At 37.1% G+C, this 19,178-nt stretch overlaps 2 protein-coding genes across 5 annotated transcripts; one reads left to right on the top strand and one right to left on the bottom strand.

Moving 5' to 3' along the window:
* The first annotated feature begins 743 nt into the window (after nt 1–743).
* Nucleotides 744–2,901, top strand: LOC133877176 (feruloyl CoA ortho-hydroxylase F6H1-3). Its single transcript, XM_062315424.1, has 2 exons — nt 744–1,314; nt 2,094–2,901. The coding sequence occupies exons 1-2, from the start codon at nt 809–811 to the stop codon at nt 2,662–2,664; spliced, it is 1,077 nt and encodes a 358-aa protein (XP_062171408.1). The 5' UTR covers nt 744–808; the 3' UTR covers nt 2,665–2,901.
* Nucleotides 2,902–3,753: 852 nt separating this feature from the next.
* Nucleotides 3,754–18,738, bottom strand: LOC133877780 (probable CoA ligase CCL12). 4 transcript variants are annotated; one of them, XM_062316186.1, is made up of 14 exons: nt 18,431–18,738; nt 11,057–11,186; nt 10,678–10,937; nt 9,856–10,057; nt 8,058–8,098; nt 7,660–7,788; nt 7,456–7,532; nt 7,143–7,363; nt 6,568–6,662; nt 6,272–6,488; nt 5,581–5,706; nt 5,075–5,173; nt 4,563–4,769; nt 3,754–4,200 (listed from the first exon to the last, which is right to left on the bottom strand). In XM_062316186.1, exons 1-14 carry the CDS (start codon nt 18,697–18,699, stop codon nt 4,087–4,089), a joined length of 2,187 nt encoding a protein of 728 aa, XP_062172170.1. In that variant the 5' UTR covers nt 18,700–18,738; the 3' UTR covers nt 3,754–4,086. The 4 variants fall into 4 exon arrangements, with proteins under 4 accessions (XP_062172170.1, XP_062172172.1, XP_062172174.1 ...); XM_062316188.1 differs by having other exon boundaries at nt 7,456–7,529; XM_062316190.1 differs by lacking the exon at nt 18,431–18,738 and adding an exon at nt 11,331–11,475.
* Between the last annotated feature and the right edge of the window lie 440 nt (nt 18,739–19,178).

The following is a 19,178-nucleotide window of genomic DNA, read 5'->3' as shown; positions in this document are numbered from 1 at the left end:
TACATGACTTAAGTATAATCTTAATTATTTGTATATAAGTTATTGAAGACTTTTTCTTACTAACGATTTTGTGGTTGAATCAAAGAGAGGATGACTTTTAAACTGAATTAAAATGTTTTGGTACTATAAATAAGTGGAGCTATCAAAAGAGAAATGACAACTATTAAATCAGTGTTTCTACTCACAAAGATAGTCGAATAGCTCAAAAAGTGACGCTTACGGTGTCCAGATACCTGTCTGAATAAATAGGCCCGAATTAACACGAGAAACCACTCCATTGGGGTTGGTGGCTTACACAATTTATTTATTTTTATATTTTTCCACTAATAAGCTGATGATGTGATCTCTCTAAATATGAAGCGCAAGAAGCATGAAGCGAGCAACCAAACATTTTTAATGAGTTTTCCAATTAGGCCATGATATATGGAGATCGAAAACACTCAAAGAGAGAGAGAAATATATATATATATATATATATATATATATATATCCAACAAAAAAATGAAGAAAAACAAGTCCAAGCATGCCTTTTTTATAGGCTGCAATGATTAAAACCTAATCCTAATAGCAAAATATTACGAAACTACCTTTAAAAACAAATAAAACACAACAAAATTCACTAGAGCATTAATTAGCTTTGATCAGTGATTCAGTGCCTGACCAAAGATTAACAAGGCCTGCAGATTGCCATGTGAGTTGGTGAAGCACAGAAGATAAGATAGTGCTTTATAAATATAGCTATTGACGCCATACAAATTGCTCCACCAAACATATATCTCCCGTCTTCTCTTTTTTCAAGCCATACAAAATGGCTCCAACAATTTCTGCACCAATCACCGACTCCTCAGAAATCACTGACTTTATCATAAGCGAAGGCAATGGAGTAAAGGGTCTCTCCGAAATGGGTCTCAAAAGCCTTCCTAAGCAATATATCCAACCCCTAGAAGAAAGGATCAGTGCGAGCCAAATCATGCCCCAACAGTCTATACCCATCATCGACATGTCAAGCTGGGACGACCCAAACGTGGCAGAATCAATCTGCAATGCAGCAGAGAAGTGGGGTTTCTTTCAGATTACTAACCATGGAGTGCCCATTGAAGTGCTCGAGAGTGTGAAGGAGGCAACGCATAGGTTCTTTGGGTTGCCAGCTGAGGAGAAGAGGAGGTTTTTAAAAGAGAATTCACCTTCCAAAAATGTGCGGTTTGGCACAAGCTTTACTCCTGAAGCAGAGAAGGCTCTTGAATGGAAAGATTACCTGAGCCTCTTCTATGTTTCAGAGGATGAGGCCTCTGCATTGTGGCCTCCTGTGTGCCGGTAACAGAGTTTAATTTATATAACTTTGCACATTTTGTTTACACATCAAATATATAACATAGATCGATCTATTGAAAAAAATAGATTTTTTATTTATTATTATTTTCAATTTTTTTACAAACATAGCATAAATACATGCATATACAATTACATATTGCTCGTACAGTTGATCGCATTTAATTAGGTGGTCTAATCATGAGGTCAAAGACAAAAAAACAAACAATGATGCATGACTCACTGGGTAGAGAACACTCTGATGCCTAATTTTAAGTCAGCAAGGTGTTTAGAAGAGAGAATTTGTTAAACAACAGAGTGAGAAAGGAAAGTGTGCATATTTCATAATAGGGTCTGTCACCTTTATTTATAAGATTGTCCTTGTTAATTATGATAAATAAGTTTAATATGACAAGAACATGCAAGAGGTCAAGTGTCCAACATAGAGGTTGTATATTCTCATGAATAGCTTTTCTTAAGGGTATTCTAACGGATCATTTCCTTATTGAGCCAAGTCTAAATAGGTAAGACCATTAAAGGGGAATACCCTTCCTTCTATGGTTCTCTTATCACGTATCCTTGGACAAATGACTGGCAGTCAGAGTATTATCGGTTAGTGGTTCCCTCGGGTGGGGCTGACTTACCGGGCTTGAGTGGGCCTCTAAGAAATGGTATTACAAACTATGAATATCTCTATAGATGCATGCATGCATGCATATTTTGTTAGGTTAATTGTATTTATGCATGTATATAGTTGCTGCGGACTAATTATTGCTTACTTTCAGGGATCAAGTGCTTGAGTACATGAAGAGTTCTGAAGTTGTTATCAAACGGCTATTAGAGGCGCTAATGAAGAGATTAAATGTGAAAGAAATTGATGAAATGAAAGAATCACTGTTAATGGGTTCAAAGAGGATTAACCTTAACTACTATCCCACTTGTCCTAACCCTGAGCTCACAGTGGGAGTAGGACGTCATTCTGATGTCTCAACTCTCACCATCCTCCTTCAAGACGACATTGGTGGACTTTATGTGCGAGGAGACAACGACAGGTGGATCCATGTTCCACCTGTAAGTGGGTCCCTTGTGATCAATGTCGGTGATGCTCTGCAAATAATGAGCAACGGTCGATACAAGAGCATTGAGCACCGTGTGGTTGCCAATGGGAGCAGGAACAGGATTTCAGTTCCCATTTTCGTGAACCCCAGGCCATGTGACATGATTGGTCCTTTCCCTGAAGTTCTCGAGGGAGGGGAGGAAGCAGCATATAAGCAAGTTCTGTATTCAGATTATGTCAAACATTTTTTCAGGAAGGCTCATGATGGGAAGAACACAGTTGAATTTGCAAAAATATGATGTTTTTTTTTTTTTTTTTTTTTTTCCGAGGTTGTTCTGTTGCAATTAAAATAATTGTGATGAAAAACCACCGAGTCTGGAAGGACCGGAGGGTTTTTCTTTGCTAAAAAGGTGGTTTCGCCTTGATTCTTCTTTTTTAAGATACATGGACCATACAATGTTTGTACGTTTGTAATTCGAATAAATGTGTTTACTGTTTCTATGCACTAATTATAATAGTTTTCTTTTAAAAATGAATCAATGGAATCCCTGCACAGTGCACAGTTTTGAGCTTGTTGTTATGCAGCCATCTAGATGCCCTAACGAAGAGACTCAACATGAAAGAATGATGAAACTACAAAGATTTCTCCGAATGGGTTCAATAAAGTTCAAGCCTGATATGTATATATTCTATTAAAAAAAGGGTAGGAGAGGGAAGATAGGTCGTGGCAACCCTACTTGGGCCTGACCATCATAGCCTCTTATCTGCTGAGGAACCTATGATTGGAGAGGCCTAAATAGACCCACCAAGGTGAGGGATCCGTAGGCCCTCATTCAAGCCGATTGAGCCATAACTTAATCCCAGCCCTATTGAGAGTTGATCATGAGTAGGACCATCAAAGGAACAAGAAACGTCACACCGTCGCCCTCGAAACTCGATCCCTTTACTACCTAGCCTCCTAAGCTTTTACCACTAGACCATCACCCTCAGTGGTAGGTTCAAGGCTGATTTACTTCAACCTCATTTGTGCCAAACTCTCATGGTATCGGAACTGAAATACTAAGTTTGAACCTTAAATCGACACTTCATTGGGATAAGGGTGATTTAACCCCTCAATCCAGCAAAACTGATTTAAACTCCTCATACAAGAAACAATGATTACTACCTGATATGTCTTGATCGTCGTGACTCCATATCTAATTCAAAATTTTCCTGCTAATTAGAAATCAGCCTTGCCAATGAAACCACCAATATGTAATTAAATGAGGAGCTACCAACAGCATCCTCTGAGGGGGAAAACAATCAGTGATAAGCAAGAACCAAGCTTCGAGCCATGAGATTGTGATATAAGATCGGATGCAGGCCAAGCCTACCACAAGACAGTAATATTGTAATTGTTTAATTGTGTTGCTTGTGATAAAATAAAGATATTTAGTTCACTCTATGTTGTCAGCCAGTTACTTCATTTGCCAATAGGTTATATTGAAGCCAGTTACAACTCACAATCTGCGACTATATGAACCTAACATTATAGTATATCATCATATAGACTCCTGATTTATTAACAACAAAAACAATGCCATCAAGGATTTTTTTCTCTCGACGTGTCATGTTTATCAACCACTTCTTTTTTGTGTGTACATACTTCAGTTCAAGCATCTCAAAAGGAACCTCACATGAATGGATTGCTGAGATTTGATGCTCCAATGACAATTTCGCCGCTAAATTCTACTCCATATTGGAATCTCATGCTTAATTTGGTCTCTAAGAACCCTTCTCAGTAACTTGTTAGAAGCTGTTCTGGGAAACTCTGGAGCAATCATAACATTGTTTACCTGTTAATCAGTTAAAAGGAGTTGGAGAAATTGGATCAATAACTTATGAAATAATATAGGCCAATTTGGGGAAACCGCCATAGAATTGAAATCAGTTCCCTCTCTTCTACATATCATTTGAAATGAGTGGTGAAACTGTTCATAGCATCTGGTGTGAGTCTAGTATAATAGCATTCACAGTTTCATTAGAATTTGGAAAGATGAAACAATTTTGATTTTCTGTCAACATTATTTGAATCATAAAAGTCCAAAAGGTGACTCTTAAATTTAAAGTATGAATTTAACCGAGAAGAATGATTAGGTGATAGTAAAATTTAAAATTAATTGTAAGGGATTTGAATAGAATGGCATAAGAGTCAAACCTTAAACAAAGGGTTGAGGTTGCTTTGAATGGCTCTTGAGAATTTACTCTTCAACTCATCTGGTTTAGCATTAAACCCCTTCTTTAATACTACAAATATAACCAACTGTTCTGGACCACCATATACTGGTGCAACACTTACTGCAGCAGTCTCCAAGATGCTTTCATCAGCACGGTCACACACACGCTCAATTTCAATGGAACTTATCTGCATATCAAGAAATATCAAAGTTTCTCAATATTTCAAAAATTTGTCTAAAAAATACCAATTTAAAAAAAGGAAAAAGGTGATGATTCAGTTAGTTGAAGCTAATTCAAGTATGATTAAGTGTGCTACATATCAAGAACTTATTTGGCAAGATTCAAATGTCAAGGCTTCCTTTCCAGTTGACTTAATGCAACCCATGTTTGATAAAAATTTAGACCTTTGTCTTCCACCAGTTAGTCCACAGCATATAGCAGGGTCATTGTCGAAGATCAAATAAAAAATGAGGGGATTGGTGAACATGGTACCTTAATGCCTCCAAGGTTCATGGTGTCGTCAGCCCTGCCCTGTACAATCAAATAGCCTCCAACAGTTCTCTTAATGATATCCCCATGTCTCCTGAGGCGCTGTCAAAGCATGTATCAAGTTATAATAGGATGCAAGCCACCTTCAATCACATAACTCACCAAGCAGAATATATTATGCTTCTACATCTGCTATCTAGAGAAATGGGAGACAATCAATTTCGAGTCCCTTAAAACCCAAACACATATGCACCCAGTCTCAAGATACTTATAACCCAGTTAGCAGACCGAGAGATCCATATAAAAGGGAACTGCATCTTATAGTCTAGGTAATTGGTCCCCAATAGGGTAATGGCACTAATGATGCTGCTTTCTGGGGAAGAAACAACAAATATTCTCAAATGGGTATCTCGTTCTATGTGTCTGTATCTGATATATCTTATATGATATTACAATTAGGCATACAAAGAAGTATGCAAGTATTCTAAAATAGGCAGGTATAAGCATACCATTCCTTTGTACATTGGCATTCCCTTGAAGTAAACATTCTCATGATCAGCATTAAGCAATCTATCAGTTGCTCCCATGTATATAGGGAAGAGGCCCACTTCGCCAACACAAGCTTGATCATCAGGCTGTCATAGAGGTCAAAGAGGTCAGATATATCCATGTACAATATAATCTTTTAAGTATTTTAAGTATTGGTCATTTCGCTTGGCTTCTTTGTTAGAATATTAATTATATGATTAAATCTATTATTTTCTATAAACTTAAGATTTTTGGATAAGAGGTGATTTAACATGATATTAGAGCGAAGGTCTTGAGTTCGAACATCATCTCTATCATTTACCTCACATTTCAATTAAATATTTCATGTGTCAGGTTACACTTATTAAGGGGTGAGAGTTTGAGCCCACACGTGATAAGAGTGTTGGAATATCAATTATATGATTAAATCTATTCTTTTATATCAGCTTAATATTTTGGAATAAGTAGTAATTTAGCATTCTCCTCATCCAATTTCATTATGACCATTGACCAGAGTTGTTGCAATCCCTCAGCAGATACCCATCAACAGTCACTACAATATCAGAGTACAACCAAGTACCAGGGTGATCTGATCTAGTGACAGACTGATGATTGCAACAGTATCAAAAGAAAATGAATCACAAAGTCAACCCATCCAGAAAATATTCTTACATATGGTATTCCATGTTCATTAAGGATGACAAAGCCTGTTGTCAGCGATGCTGCGCTAAAGGCTCCAAAAACTTGCGGCTGCAGTGGACTACCTTGAATATAACATGATGCAAGTTCTGTACCGCCACAGCATTCGATAACAGGTTTGTAGTAAGCTCTTGAAGAAAGCCAAAGGTCATCGTCAATGTTGGACACTTCCCCAGTGGATGCAAATGATCTGCACAAATCAATTTCTAAGTTCTTTTTCTTGTAGTAATATGCAAAGATGGTTTCTCTAAAGTGCAAAGAGATTTTACTTTATCCTCGTCCAATCTAGGCCTTTCAAACACTGTGTATTCTTCCAAGCTTTTACTAAGCTTGGAACTGTACCCAAAATAGTCACTCCTGCATCCTGAACAAAAGTAATATAAACATTAAGGTGGTATTTGGACAGAGGGTGCTAATTGCAAATCATATTACTACTATTGTCTGACTTTTATACACTTGTACACAGAAGCTTGTTATTCCTGCAGGGTCAAGTAAATGTCTCTTTTTTGTCCTTTTTTCATAATACCACTTGCCTAACTAATACCTTTTCTCTTCAAGAAAGCCTGGAGAAATGTTTGTCAAATTTCCAACAATTTAAAAACAAATTCTAAGCAATCACAACTAAAATAGTACTTAATAGGATCTTTAGATGGCTACTTGAGTTTCTCTTCTAAGAATATGATGGATTAAGAATTAGGGGGCTGCCCCGCCCAAAGGCCTATTCCCCTCGGTTTCATTCTCATGCACTTTCTGGCTTCCATGGTTTGCCTCATAATTCTTCTTTTCAAATGATTTAAGTAAACTCAAAGACCCGGAAAGTATATCAATGTATAAGCCCCATCACCTGAACAAATTTTCCAAAGCCACGGCCAAGAGGTGATCCATGATAGAGTGCAAGAGTTGCACCAGTTAGAAAGCATGAGTAAATTGAAGCTGGTCCCATCACCCATCCCAAATTTGTGGGCCAGCAGAAAACATCTCCAGCTTGAACATCAATGTGAGCCCACGAATCAGCAGCACCTCGAATTGGCGAAAGTTGTGTCCATGGAATAGCTTTTGGTTCTCCTGATGAAGGCCAAAAATTAAACTAGAAAATTATTATAAAAGGAATGTTACAATCAAGCTAAAAAAAGGCATGAGCTTGAACAATTTTCTACCTGTGGTTCCAGATGAAAAGAGAATATTAGTCACAGATTCTATTGGTTGATAGGCTGGAGTGTAATTATTTGATCTGCTAAGAAGAGAATGCCATTACTGTAATTAATTATTGGACTTTCTTAGTATGATGATATGAAAGTGGAACTTTATTTTCATTAATAAGTGTTCGTTTGACGCATCTCACACCATTGCTGCACATGTACCTTGAATGGTGATTGGCACTAGAAAGAAAATCTTTCCATGATAAATCCTGTTCTCTTAACTGAATACCTACATCATTCTCAATTGCAGGGAGCACTATGGCTTTTAATGGAGCAGCTTCTACAACTCGACTGCAAGGAGAGAGAAGAATAGTCATGATGATGCCAGAAGGTGTACTATAAGCATTTCAAGACTCCAATCGACATGGTAATAATATTCAGAAAAGAAAAAGTAATTAAATGCCAAGGAATAGAGCAATTTTCGAATGGAAATTGATGTTTGGCATTTGTTTTTTGCCCCAAAAAGTAGCATTTTTTTAATGCTCAGCTAGGGTGTTCAGCATTCACAAGCATGGTTATACCCTTCAATTCTATCATTACTAGGGAATGTCAGTCTTTACCTGTACAAAGGAAACTTTCTTCCTCCTCTCAATATGTAATCCTGAATTCAAATAGAAGACAAAAATAATTTTCAACACAAAGCACAATAAACATTAAAGATGTAAACTGAAACATATCAAAATTAGTTCAAAGTTGAAAATATTACTTTAGTCATGAAGCTAAGCACGTGATAACTGAAGCCAAATTGTCTTAACTTCATTTTTGGGTTCGTACAAGCCCAAACCCACAAGAGAGAGAACTCAAAGTACAGGTTGCATTGGCAATTTTGAAAAAACAGAGGGAAGTTCCATGACTAAACACGATATAGTTCCATAACTTTCTTTCACCTTTTGTCCGGGCATTGTCCAACATACTATAAATAGTAAGAACTTAACACAAGCCTCTCCAAGAATTAACTACAAATCAAGGATAAATACTAGTATCTTAATTAAACCCTCTCCAAGAATTGCATGTGAAAGACACTCTTTTTTCTTTGTCTTGCAAAGAGGATATTCATTTTCCTTATAAAAGTATATGGCGGACTAAGGTTCCTTTGAAAGTGGCTTTCTTCGCTTGGACGGCAGCGCAAGGAAAGATCCTCACCTTGGACAAACTCAGAAAAAAGCGTGTCATCGTGATTGATAGATGTTGTATGTGCAAATGAATGGGGAGTCTGTGAACCATCTTTTTCTCCATTGCGAGGTTGCACGCTCTCTTTGGAATGCTATCTTCAATCGCTTCATTATGTCTTGGGTTATGCCTCTTCGGGTGGTAGATTTATTCGCTTACTGGTGGACGGGTGGTCACTCTCGGAGTGCGGTCGTGTAGAAGATGGTCCCTTGTTACCTTTTGTGGTGCCTGTGGAGGGAACGCAATGATAGACAGTTCGAGGACAAAAAAAGAACTATTGAGGAACTCATTTTCTTTTTCTTTCATTCTTTGTACTCTTGGTCGGAGGCGTTCCTCGCACCTTTAGTGTTTAGTTTTAACGATTTCCTTGTTTTGTTTTCTTCTTCCTCGTAGATGCCTTTCTTGTATACTTCCTGTGTACTTGATTGCGCTTTGCGCTTTTTAATGATATTTCTCTTACTTAAAAAAAAAAAAAAAAAAAAAAAAAAAAAAAATTAACTGCCTTATAGTTACACTTGGGGAAGGACAACAAAAATTTGGTTCTATGATTTGTAAGAGAGAAGGGATTCAAGAAGAAGCCCTACATAGAAATAGGGCTGGATGCCTTAGAGATGTTCTTCTGGAAACCTTTGATTAATGAACTCCAAATGCCAGACAGAAGATACTTACAAGAATACAACTGGTAAAAGCTGGAGTTTGTTCATACGAAAAAGTAACAAAGATCACAGTATGAGATTCCCTACTATAATGACAAGGTAGACAGAATTGGGAGGGGGGGAGGAAGAGAAAAAATGATTAATTTTTTCTTGAAAAGTAAAATTTGGTAATCCACTCATGCTCAATATGTTTTAGTAGATCACCTATCGAATTAAAATCAAATAACTATCCAAAATACAGAATGGTCAGACCAACATTTTTGCACCTTTTGGGCTTTGAGCATCTTATTCATTTATGGGGTTCACTAGACAGTGAAGACAGTTTAACACACAAAAATATTAATGCCAATTGGAGGATTTAGTTCAATTATTATCACTGTACATATCCTCAGCAGTCAGCATAAAAGAATCACCTTCTTTTAGTTCTTTTCGTTGGGGAAAAGGGGAGCAAAACATGCGGCCACTTGGTTCATTTCCAAAGGCAAACACACATTTTTAATGTAATAGGTGATTTATGGAAGTGAATGATCACCTGAGTGAAGATGCCCTTTGCTTTTGACACACGCAAACGAGTAGCAATTTCCTTTGCTGCAAAGCTGTCAGCTATTGATACAACAACACATCCTGCTAGGATAATTGCCAAATATATGATAACTGCATTGACTGTCATTGGCATGTCAATAGCAATTGCATCACCCTTTGAAAATATTTCATCCAGTGCATTCGCCACCAACCTGAGAATCATATTGTAAACACATCAACAAAGCCAGAAAGAAAGGCGATAAAGGAGCAGGTGGGGGGACCTTAAGATATGATCTAGCAAAGGTGACAAGAGGAATGAAGAACAATCTATACATTAGGAGAACAGAAACTGATAGGAATGATGCTTGTGTTTGCCAAAATGAGAAAAACTCAAAGCATGCTCCTAAGTACAACCTTACTCCTCCCTTGTCTCACATTACTATCCGGTTAGGTTCATGTAAAACTATGAAGAGATCCACCACTTACAAGATTGCCAATTAATACTTCCGAAAACAAATAAAACAACTAATTATGCACTAGTTACTGGTTCAAAGTGCAGAACTTTTGTGCTGTTGTACTTGCTCAAAGAATGCATATTTTATAAGACAAAAACAATAACAAAAACACAGCATTAAACTCCCTCAAAGAGAATATTGGAAAAGAATTATGTTCCATATCCAATGGCATTGAGCCAGCGAGAGAGAGAGAGAGAGAGAGAGAGAAATGTTATAATTTCTATTTATAAATCACTCAAACACCACACATTTCTATTGCATCTTATAATAGCATAATACAGTCAGTTGTGGATAAATAGAATCAAGTGAGAACATACATTACTCGTTCTCGGAATTCTTTCAACGTCATGTGACTAATATTGGAATCATCACAGCCCTCATCCCTCCACACAACAGCCAAACTACTATCCTCTTTCCTTGGATGACTTCTAGGCAGCAAACAACATTCAGCAATATTCAAAACTGAACCAGGAAGCCATGTTCCTCCATGTTTCGATTTGTCAGTGGTATCTAAAATGCAATTTGGGGCATCACGGAATGAAACTGCAAGCTCTTTTAGAACAATTGACCAGTAAGCCTGAAAATCATTGACATATACATAATTGGAATCAAACCTCAATTCCTCTAATTTGAAATACTATTTTGCATCAAACTTGGCATGTACCTAGAAGTATAGGGCCAAAAAGCATAATTTACCTCAGGGTGCTGAACAGAGAACTTCTGAAAGAGGCTAAAACTTGTAATAGGATCCTTGTATGATGTCCCCAGTAGTTTTGAACCATACTTTTCCATCAAACGACCCAAGTTTGTATGTTTAGAGTGAAATCTGGAAAACAGAGAGAACAATGTTCAGTTAGGGGTAGAAATCAGACTCTTTGACTAGATTAAAAAAAATTAAAAATAAAAAAATAAAAAAATAAAAAGAAGAAGAAGCAACCTCAGAGTCATTACAACACACAATCAAACTGACCTATCATTAAGCCCCAAAAACAAAAAACTGACCCATCATTGGAATCATCCGATACGGGTGTTAATGAGAGGCAATTAAGTTTTGAGGATTATTTTAGGAATATTATTTCTTTCGCTTTTTCTCCAAGTATTTTCCTTGGAGAGCACCGGAAACTTAGTATGTAACGTCTAAGAAAATAAATAGGTAATTTAACAATTAATATCTTACATTTATTAAATAGATAGGATTTATAATTATATTCTAGGTGATAATATTTATATAAAGTAAATATGATGAAATAATAAAATTAGAATAACAATAATAATAATAATAATGGGTCCTAATAGAATAAATAAATAATTGTATTATTAATGCGTAGTTATAATAAATGTGAAGTCAAATATTAATTTTCAAATGATAAGAATATTATAAAATATGGTCCTACTGTAATTTTAATAAGTTGGTGGCTTTAATAAGAGAGAATTATATCCCAACCACGTGGCATTACTCGATTGGATGGAGAAAATTTCATTATTCCCTCCCAACCACCTACAACGCGCTGCATGTCACCTTGTCACTTTTCTGTCTCTCACCACGCACGTTAATGCGTTAGCCTCTTCCTTCCCCCTCACTCACTCACGCACACTTCCTTTCTTCCTCTTTGGCCCCGTTTGAAATCCCCTTTTCCTTTCCCTTTCCTTTGGAATTTTTTTTTAATGGTTAAAAAATATGATTGATGTGATATAAAGTTGAAATAATTTATATGAAAAAGTGAGAAAAATTTGTATTGTAGTGAGTTTTTTATTTAAAAAGTAATAAAAAAAGTGTTGATGTAATATAAAAAGTGAAAAAAGTAAGAATATTTTGAAATTGATATTTTTTTGGGAGAAGTGAAGGGAAGGGGAGGGAATGGGAATGGGGATTTCAAACAAGGCCTTTCTTTTCCTTCTTCCCACTCAGCCGAACCACCTCTCCCCCTCTTCTCTCTTCTTCTTCCTTCGGTCACGCCCGAACTTGCAACCATCATTTCTTCCTTCTCTTCTTCCTTAGCCTCTCTTGTCACGCACCTGTTGACCCGTGAGAGAGCTTGAGCCGTGAGGGAGCTGCCGAGTGGGAGGATTTTCTGCAGAAAAATTTGAGAGGAAAAATGCAAAAAATGTCATGGTGAGATTTCCCCTTCCTTTTGTTTTGGATTTCGGTTTTATTCTCTGATTTTCTGCAAACCATAGGTGTTCTTTTAGGGGTTTGATTTGGATGATAATCTAGGGTTTGAATGGGTACTAGTTGTATTTATAATTTTAGGAGTAATGCTAATGAAAATGGAGTTTGATGTGAGTTTTGTTGAGATAGAAGAAATCTAGGGTTCTAATGGGTGTGGTAGCCGAATGGGTCTTCTCTTTGGGTTATTGTAGATTCGTAATTTCTGAGTTAGAAGTGTTATTGGAGTTTGATTGGGTGCTGGAATTTCTGAATGTGTTGTATTTTGGTTGTTTTGGAAGCTTGATTCGGGTCTCTTGAGTTGGAAGTGGTAGGTTTTCTTTTGGGCCTTTATAGCTACTGATTTGGGGGTATTTTAGTGGAATCCGAATTTGGTTGTTAGTGTTCTTGAAGTTTGTATTGAAATGGTGGTTATATTGTTAGTAGTTGGGTGTATTTTTGATTGAATTCTTAATTAGGAGCTATGCTTTTGGATGTGTTTATGGTTGGTTCATGTTAAGTGTTGATTTTCTTTAGGATATAAAATTGATGTTGGCTTAGATGATTGTGGCTTATGATTATTGGAATTTTAGTGGTGTGATGTGAAGGAAAATCTTGCCATATTTGATGTGGTGTTTCAAGACTTGGCTTGGTAATTTATGGTTTGAGTTTTGGAGAAGGTATTGGGCTAGTTTTGATGGGTATTTTGAGGGGATTCAAATCTGGTTTTTGGATTGGTAAATTGTGGTTTATTGATGAAGGTTGTAATTGATTTTAAGTTGTTTGTTTAAGAAATTAACTCTGTGTTGGATTTATCAATACCCATTGGTTGAGACTTTATTGTGATATTGGAGTATGTAATTGTTAATGATTGATGATAGTTGTTGTGGAATATTGGTAGAAGGTAATTCCAATTAAAGGAGATTGATCTTGTTATGTAAAGAAGGGATTTCGCTTGTGTTTGATAAATAACCATGAATGTTGAAGGTATTATTATGGGTGATTATTGGCCCTATTAGTTGGTAATATTAATAACTAATAATTGGTTAAAGTGTTGTAGAATAATGATTTCTAATTATGTAGTTGGGAGACCTTGTAGGAGTTGATTGAATTATGGTTTATGGTGATTTTAAAGGTGCCAAACGAAGTAACTTTTGTAAGAAGTGTTGGTCTTCTTTGATGTTTGATTTCTAGTGAATAGAATTAAGTTGAGGTTGTTTGTAAAAGATGGTTAAAATGAAATTTTGAACCTATCAATAGCAAATATGTTGTAATAGAAAGTAAAGGCTTAAACCAAATAGTAAAGTAATCAAATGGATTAGGTTTAAGTATTGTTTGCGTATATGCATATACATATACATGTATATCGCTTCAATATATATTGCTAACTTAGTAAATGAATGACAAACTATAAAAGGATTAACAATGATAAATAATTGAATTCTTTGCTATAGTTTATTTAGGTGTTTTGGTTATGTAATGAGATTTTAGATAATTCCCTTTTTAGAGTTGGATTGTTTTGATTAGTCTCATGTTATAGTCCTAATAAGATCCTCGGGTAGTGATAGTAGTTATAAGTGGGATAAATAGATCATAGTCTTAGTACTTGGGGAAAAATGAGGAATGTAAATGAAAGCTTATAGGAAATGGATGGAATACATAAAGATTATAAAATGTTAAATAAGGTTAAATCCTAAACCTAAACTGCTTGGATGGTTAGTAAATGATAGAGATTAAGTATTAAATATAATGGTTAAAATGTGAATGCCATAGCTTGGTAAATTGTCCAATTAAATAACCTTAAGACAAGAAAAATAAAATAGCAGTATTATGGGAATACCTATGTAAACTCTAAAGTTAGATAGTATTGGAACCTTATGATAATGTGACTTAATAATAGTAAGTAAACAACTATAAGACTTATAGTTAATAACAATAATAGATAAACTAATGAATATAGTAAATACATCTTTATATTAATAATCAAAGATATCATTAGAACCTAAACCTAAACGTTAACCCAATAATAGTTTAGGATACTTAACTAGACTGAAACGGGTAATGTGATGTGTGAGCGCGCAAGTAGTCTATGTGTTATAGAATATAGAGTTCAATAGCATAGTCTAACGGTACCAATGTTTGCAAGATAATGTCCGGATTGGAGACTTCAGTGGGTTCTCCAATGTAGAGTTCAAGTCATGAGTCCAATGCAGTTAAGGTGAGTATTCTACTCACTGAGAAACTACTATTTTCATATATTATAGAATTGCAAAATATGTGTTTTATAAATCCGAACCGACTGTATGTTGATAATATGTTTTGGATGTTTTAAATAATTTCAATTATGTTGAAGTATCAATGATGTTTATGAGAAATGATGTGTGACTGAAAAGTGTGATTTGAACTGATTTGAAGGATTTGATTGTGAGATGTTGTTGGGATTTAAATTACGAAAATATTGATTGAAGAATTGATGTGTTAAATTGTTTATGGATTTATATTGAAAGCATGTGTTAAAGGCATAATTCAAGAAATGAATGTATTGTTTCAAGGCATGAGGCATGAGGCATAAGCATATGAATGCTAAATATGTATTGAAGTGAGGTTTATAGTCCACGGAAAACTATACTTGGGGTTAGTCTCATGATGCTTGGATTAATTTTCATGAGGTACTTGGGTTAGATCCCATGAGGCTTGGATTAATTTCCATGAGGAAACTTGCATGAGCATGTATATCATTGTTTTCATGAGTATGATGTTTTTATACTATGAGTAGGTTTGCTAGACGTATTAGTATGCATAAGAGTCTCAATGGAAAAGAGCTTATGTATATTTCTATCGGATGGTTGCATAATTTAAATGCTATTGTTTTCTAAGTCTCACTGAATCAAAAGTATTATAGTAGGTAAGAATGTATGTAGTTGTTTCCAACAATGGAACTCCTACGTATAAGTCTCAGCTGCATAGTATGCTTAAAATGTTTTTTATTAGTCGATGTTTGTTGTATCAGTTATGGGGGTTTTTCAAACAAAAGTTTATAAAATTGGTAGCTGTTATAGTGTACGCATGATTAAAAATGAAAAGTTGGTTCTTTGCGAAAACTCGGTGAATAGTATACCACTAAGGTCTTAGTGTATTTATTTATGCCAAGACGGTGGGCTCAATTCCACATATACGAATGTAGCAAACCCCCACAACCGTATAGATGATGTTCTTTTGGCTGCAAATACTCCGGTCGTAGTTGATGGTGTTGTAGAGGTGCACTTGAGATATTATGACCGAAGCTCGCCGCGGCGGTTGTAATTTCGGGATCATGGGCATCCTCTGTTTTTTGGGTTTTGTGTATAGCTTGTGACGTCTGTGTCACTTATTATTGTATAAAGTCATCTATGTTATGTATTTAATTTGAGGAAAAACTTAAATAGATAGATGTAGTATTGGCTCTTGATTATGATTAATTTATAATAGATGTTTAAGATGTGATTTTTAGGTTTATGTTTTTTCGCTGCATAGTAGATAGATGTTATACTCTAATTTATCAGGTACATATTATGGGGTATGTACCATATGTTGACTTTGCGACATATCGTCGTGCCACTGTGAAGATCCGTTTATAATTTAAGAGATTAATGTTTATGTAAATGTTTTGTAAAGGGATGCTCTGTGTTATTTTTGAAGAACAGTTTTCTTTTTGTGAGTGTTCTGTATTTCAGGCTATTTTTCTATCAAGCGGAATTTTTTTTTTGAATGGTGATCACTTCAACTCTGTATTCCTAAGGCGGATTTCCTTTGGGTGGGGAGTTTGACTATCCTTTTGTTTATTCTTGGTAGTTTTCAAATTTTTATCTAGAATTATAATCTTTGTAGTTGTCTTGTGATTTTGGAAATTATCTCATACTTTTTGAAAGTGAAGTTTCATTATTTAAGTTTGAATAGTTGATATTGTTCTTCTAGTTTTGTTCTTTATTTTGCTTTTCTCTGTATTTTTCGGTGTCATGAACAAACTAGTACTTTTTGGCAACAAAAATGTACAGCAGCAGCACAAGTTAATGCTACTTACATTTATCACCAATTGCACCTAATCTAAGAATAAACACTACTAGGTTCCTATAATGGAAAGTTTTGTGATGAATTGTAAAATGTGAAAAAATAGCGGAAATAAAAGGAAAAAGGGACAAGAATTTTTTTGTGGTTCGGTGTTAAACGTTTACGTCCACCATTAGGGAAGAGTTCAATAGAGTTATATTTTGCTCTTATTTTTTAATAATGTTTATAATATAAATTATTAAGGGAAAATGTGGTAGGTATAGAGAATACAAATAAAGTAGTAAAATCACTAGAATTTGATTACAACTAGGGCTGAGCATGGGGCGGGGGGGGGGGGGCGGGGATGGGGTTTTTTTGCCCCCGCCCCGCAGAGGTGCGGGTTCCCCAAAGGGAACCCGCACCCCGCATATTGCCCCCTGCACCCGCACGGGGCGGGTGGGGATGGGGTGGGGTTGAGGGGCGGGGATCCCTGCGGGTATGCGGGGATCCCCTCGGGTTTTGACCCACCGTTGCTCGGCGAGCTAGCAACATCCTCCTTTACCGAGCTTCCACAAGGCAAAACCGTCCCCGGTTCCTGTTCACTCTAGATCTGATTCATTGAGCCGCCCCTCCAATCTCCGAACACGGGAATGGCTTCTTCGGAAGCCGATTCCCGGCTAAGCCAGGTGGTCTCCCCTGCGCTCGAGAAGATCATCAAGAACGCTTCTTGGCGCAAGCAATCCAGGCTCGCCCACGACTGCAAGTCCGTCCTCGAGTCGAGAAGCTCGCTTCCCCTTCCAAGCCCGAGGCCGAGGCCTAGCCCAATTCCTCAGGCCCAGGTCCACTCCACGACGGCGGCACCACCGAGTACTCCCTCGCCAATTCCGAGTCCATAATCAGCCCGCTCATCAACGCCGCCAACTCCGGCGTTCTAAAGATCGCCGATCCCGCCGTCGATTGCATCCAGAAGCTGATTGCCTACGGATACCTCCGCGGCGAGGCCGACCCCTCCGGCGGCGACGAGGCCAAGCTCTTGTCCAAGCTGATCGAGTCCGTGTGCAAGGGGGCAGTAGGGGGCTGCGGCGCAAGGAACTTAGGGTTTGTTTTTGTTTCTGTCGAGTGCCGCTTTCTTCCTCTTTTTTTTTTTTTTTTTTTTTTTTTTTTTTTAAATATGCGGGGCGGGGACCCGAGAAAATTCAAGGGTCCCCCCCGCAACCCGCCCCGCACCGCGCGGGGGGGCCAAAAACAGCCCCAAAACCCGCCCCATGGGTGCGGGTTTTGGGCTCTGCGGGGAGGGTTGGGGCGGTTTCTGCGGGGCGGGGCGGGTTTTGCGGGGATCTGCTCAGTCCTAATTACAACCACATAAAAAATGAAAAATAATCTAATAATAAAAAGATAAACCAATATAAAAATTATATATTCTAACATTTTGTACTGATCCAAATCCAAAATATTAATACCATATGTGAACTACCATTGCAAACCTCTTATAAATGGCAGTTAAATAAATAAAGGGTCCTACTAGAATGAATGCTGAACTACAGGGACTAGAGTACAACAGAAAGAATTAACAATTCAATGAACGGTGAAAGAGGATGATATATAGTACCATTGCAGGCCTCTTATATATGGCAGGTAAATAAAGGGCCCAACTAGAATGAATGCTGAACTATAGGGACTAAAGTACAACAGAAAGAATAACAATTCAATGAACAGTGAAAGAGGATGATATATAGTACCATTGCAAACCTCTTATATATGGCAGATAAATAAAGGGCCCAACTAGAATGAATGCAGAACTATAGGGACTAAAGTACAACAGAAAGAATTAACAATTCGATGAACAGTGAAAGAGGAGGATATATATATATACAGAAGGAGAGAAGCAAAAATCATACAGAGAAGGGAACCAGTAAGGAGGGGGGCCATTGGTGGCCGGGTCCCAATTAGCATAGACCGATTGGTAGAGCAGCTGGTGCAGGCCATGTGGGTGCCATGGCTTTAGCACCCTCCGAGCCACCAGCTGGCGCCACACCTCTCTTGGGTCTGACTCTTCGGCTCCAGAAACTGCGTCTTTAAGCACCCTTTGGAACTCATGGGCCTCCTCTGTCGTTAGCCCTGCCTTCACCAAGTCCTCCACTCCAACTTCGCCAATGCTCTTCGCCATCTCTCTGTCTGTCTGTCTGTCTCTCCCTCTCTCTCTCTCTCTCTCTCTCTCTCTGTGAACATCGTTGTTGTAGTAAATAGGACGCAAGCTCTACGAGTAGGTGCGATATGTGATGGGAGGATGGGACACGTGACCAACTTGATTTGAAGCAACCTTCCAAATTTATTTTGCTCATTGACTTACGTTCCTTTTGCTCGTGCTTGACTCTCTAAATCCAACTGCCTCGGCGTCTATTACAAATATTCGTCCTGAAGTCTGTTTCTCATATCATCCTTATTCCTATAAGGAACGTCTCTGTCTTTTTTTTTTCTTTTTTTTTTTAAAAAAAAAAATGTTAGAGTTCTTTCTAGTGTTTTTTTGAAATCTTTTTATATTGACATGACACCTTGTTTTTAATAAAGAAAAACTACAAGTTAATTTCTCTTCTATTTTTATTAAAAAAATACATGGTATTATGTCAGCATAGAAGGACTCCAGAA

Source organism: Alnus glutinosa, chromosome 9 (genome assembly GCF_958979055.1).
Source record: "Alnus glutinosa chromosome 9, dhAlnGlut1.1, whole genome shotgun sequence".
NCBI lineage: Eukaryota > Viridiplantae > Streptophyta > Magnoliopsida > Fagales > Betulaceae > Alnus > Alnus glutinosa.
This window is presented reverse-complemented; position numbering and strand designations above follow the sequence as displayed.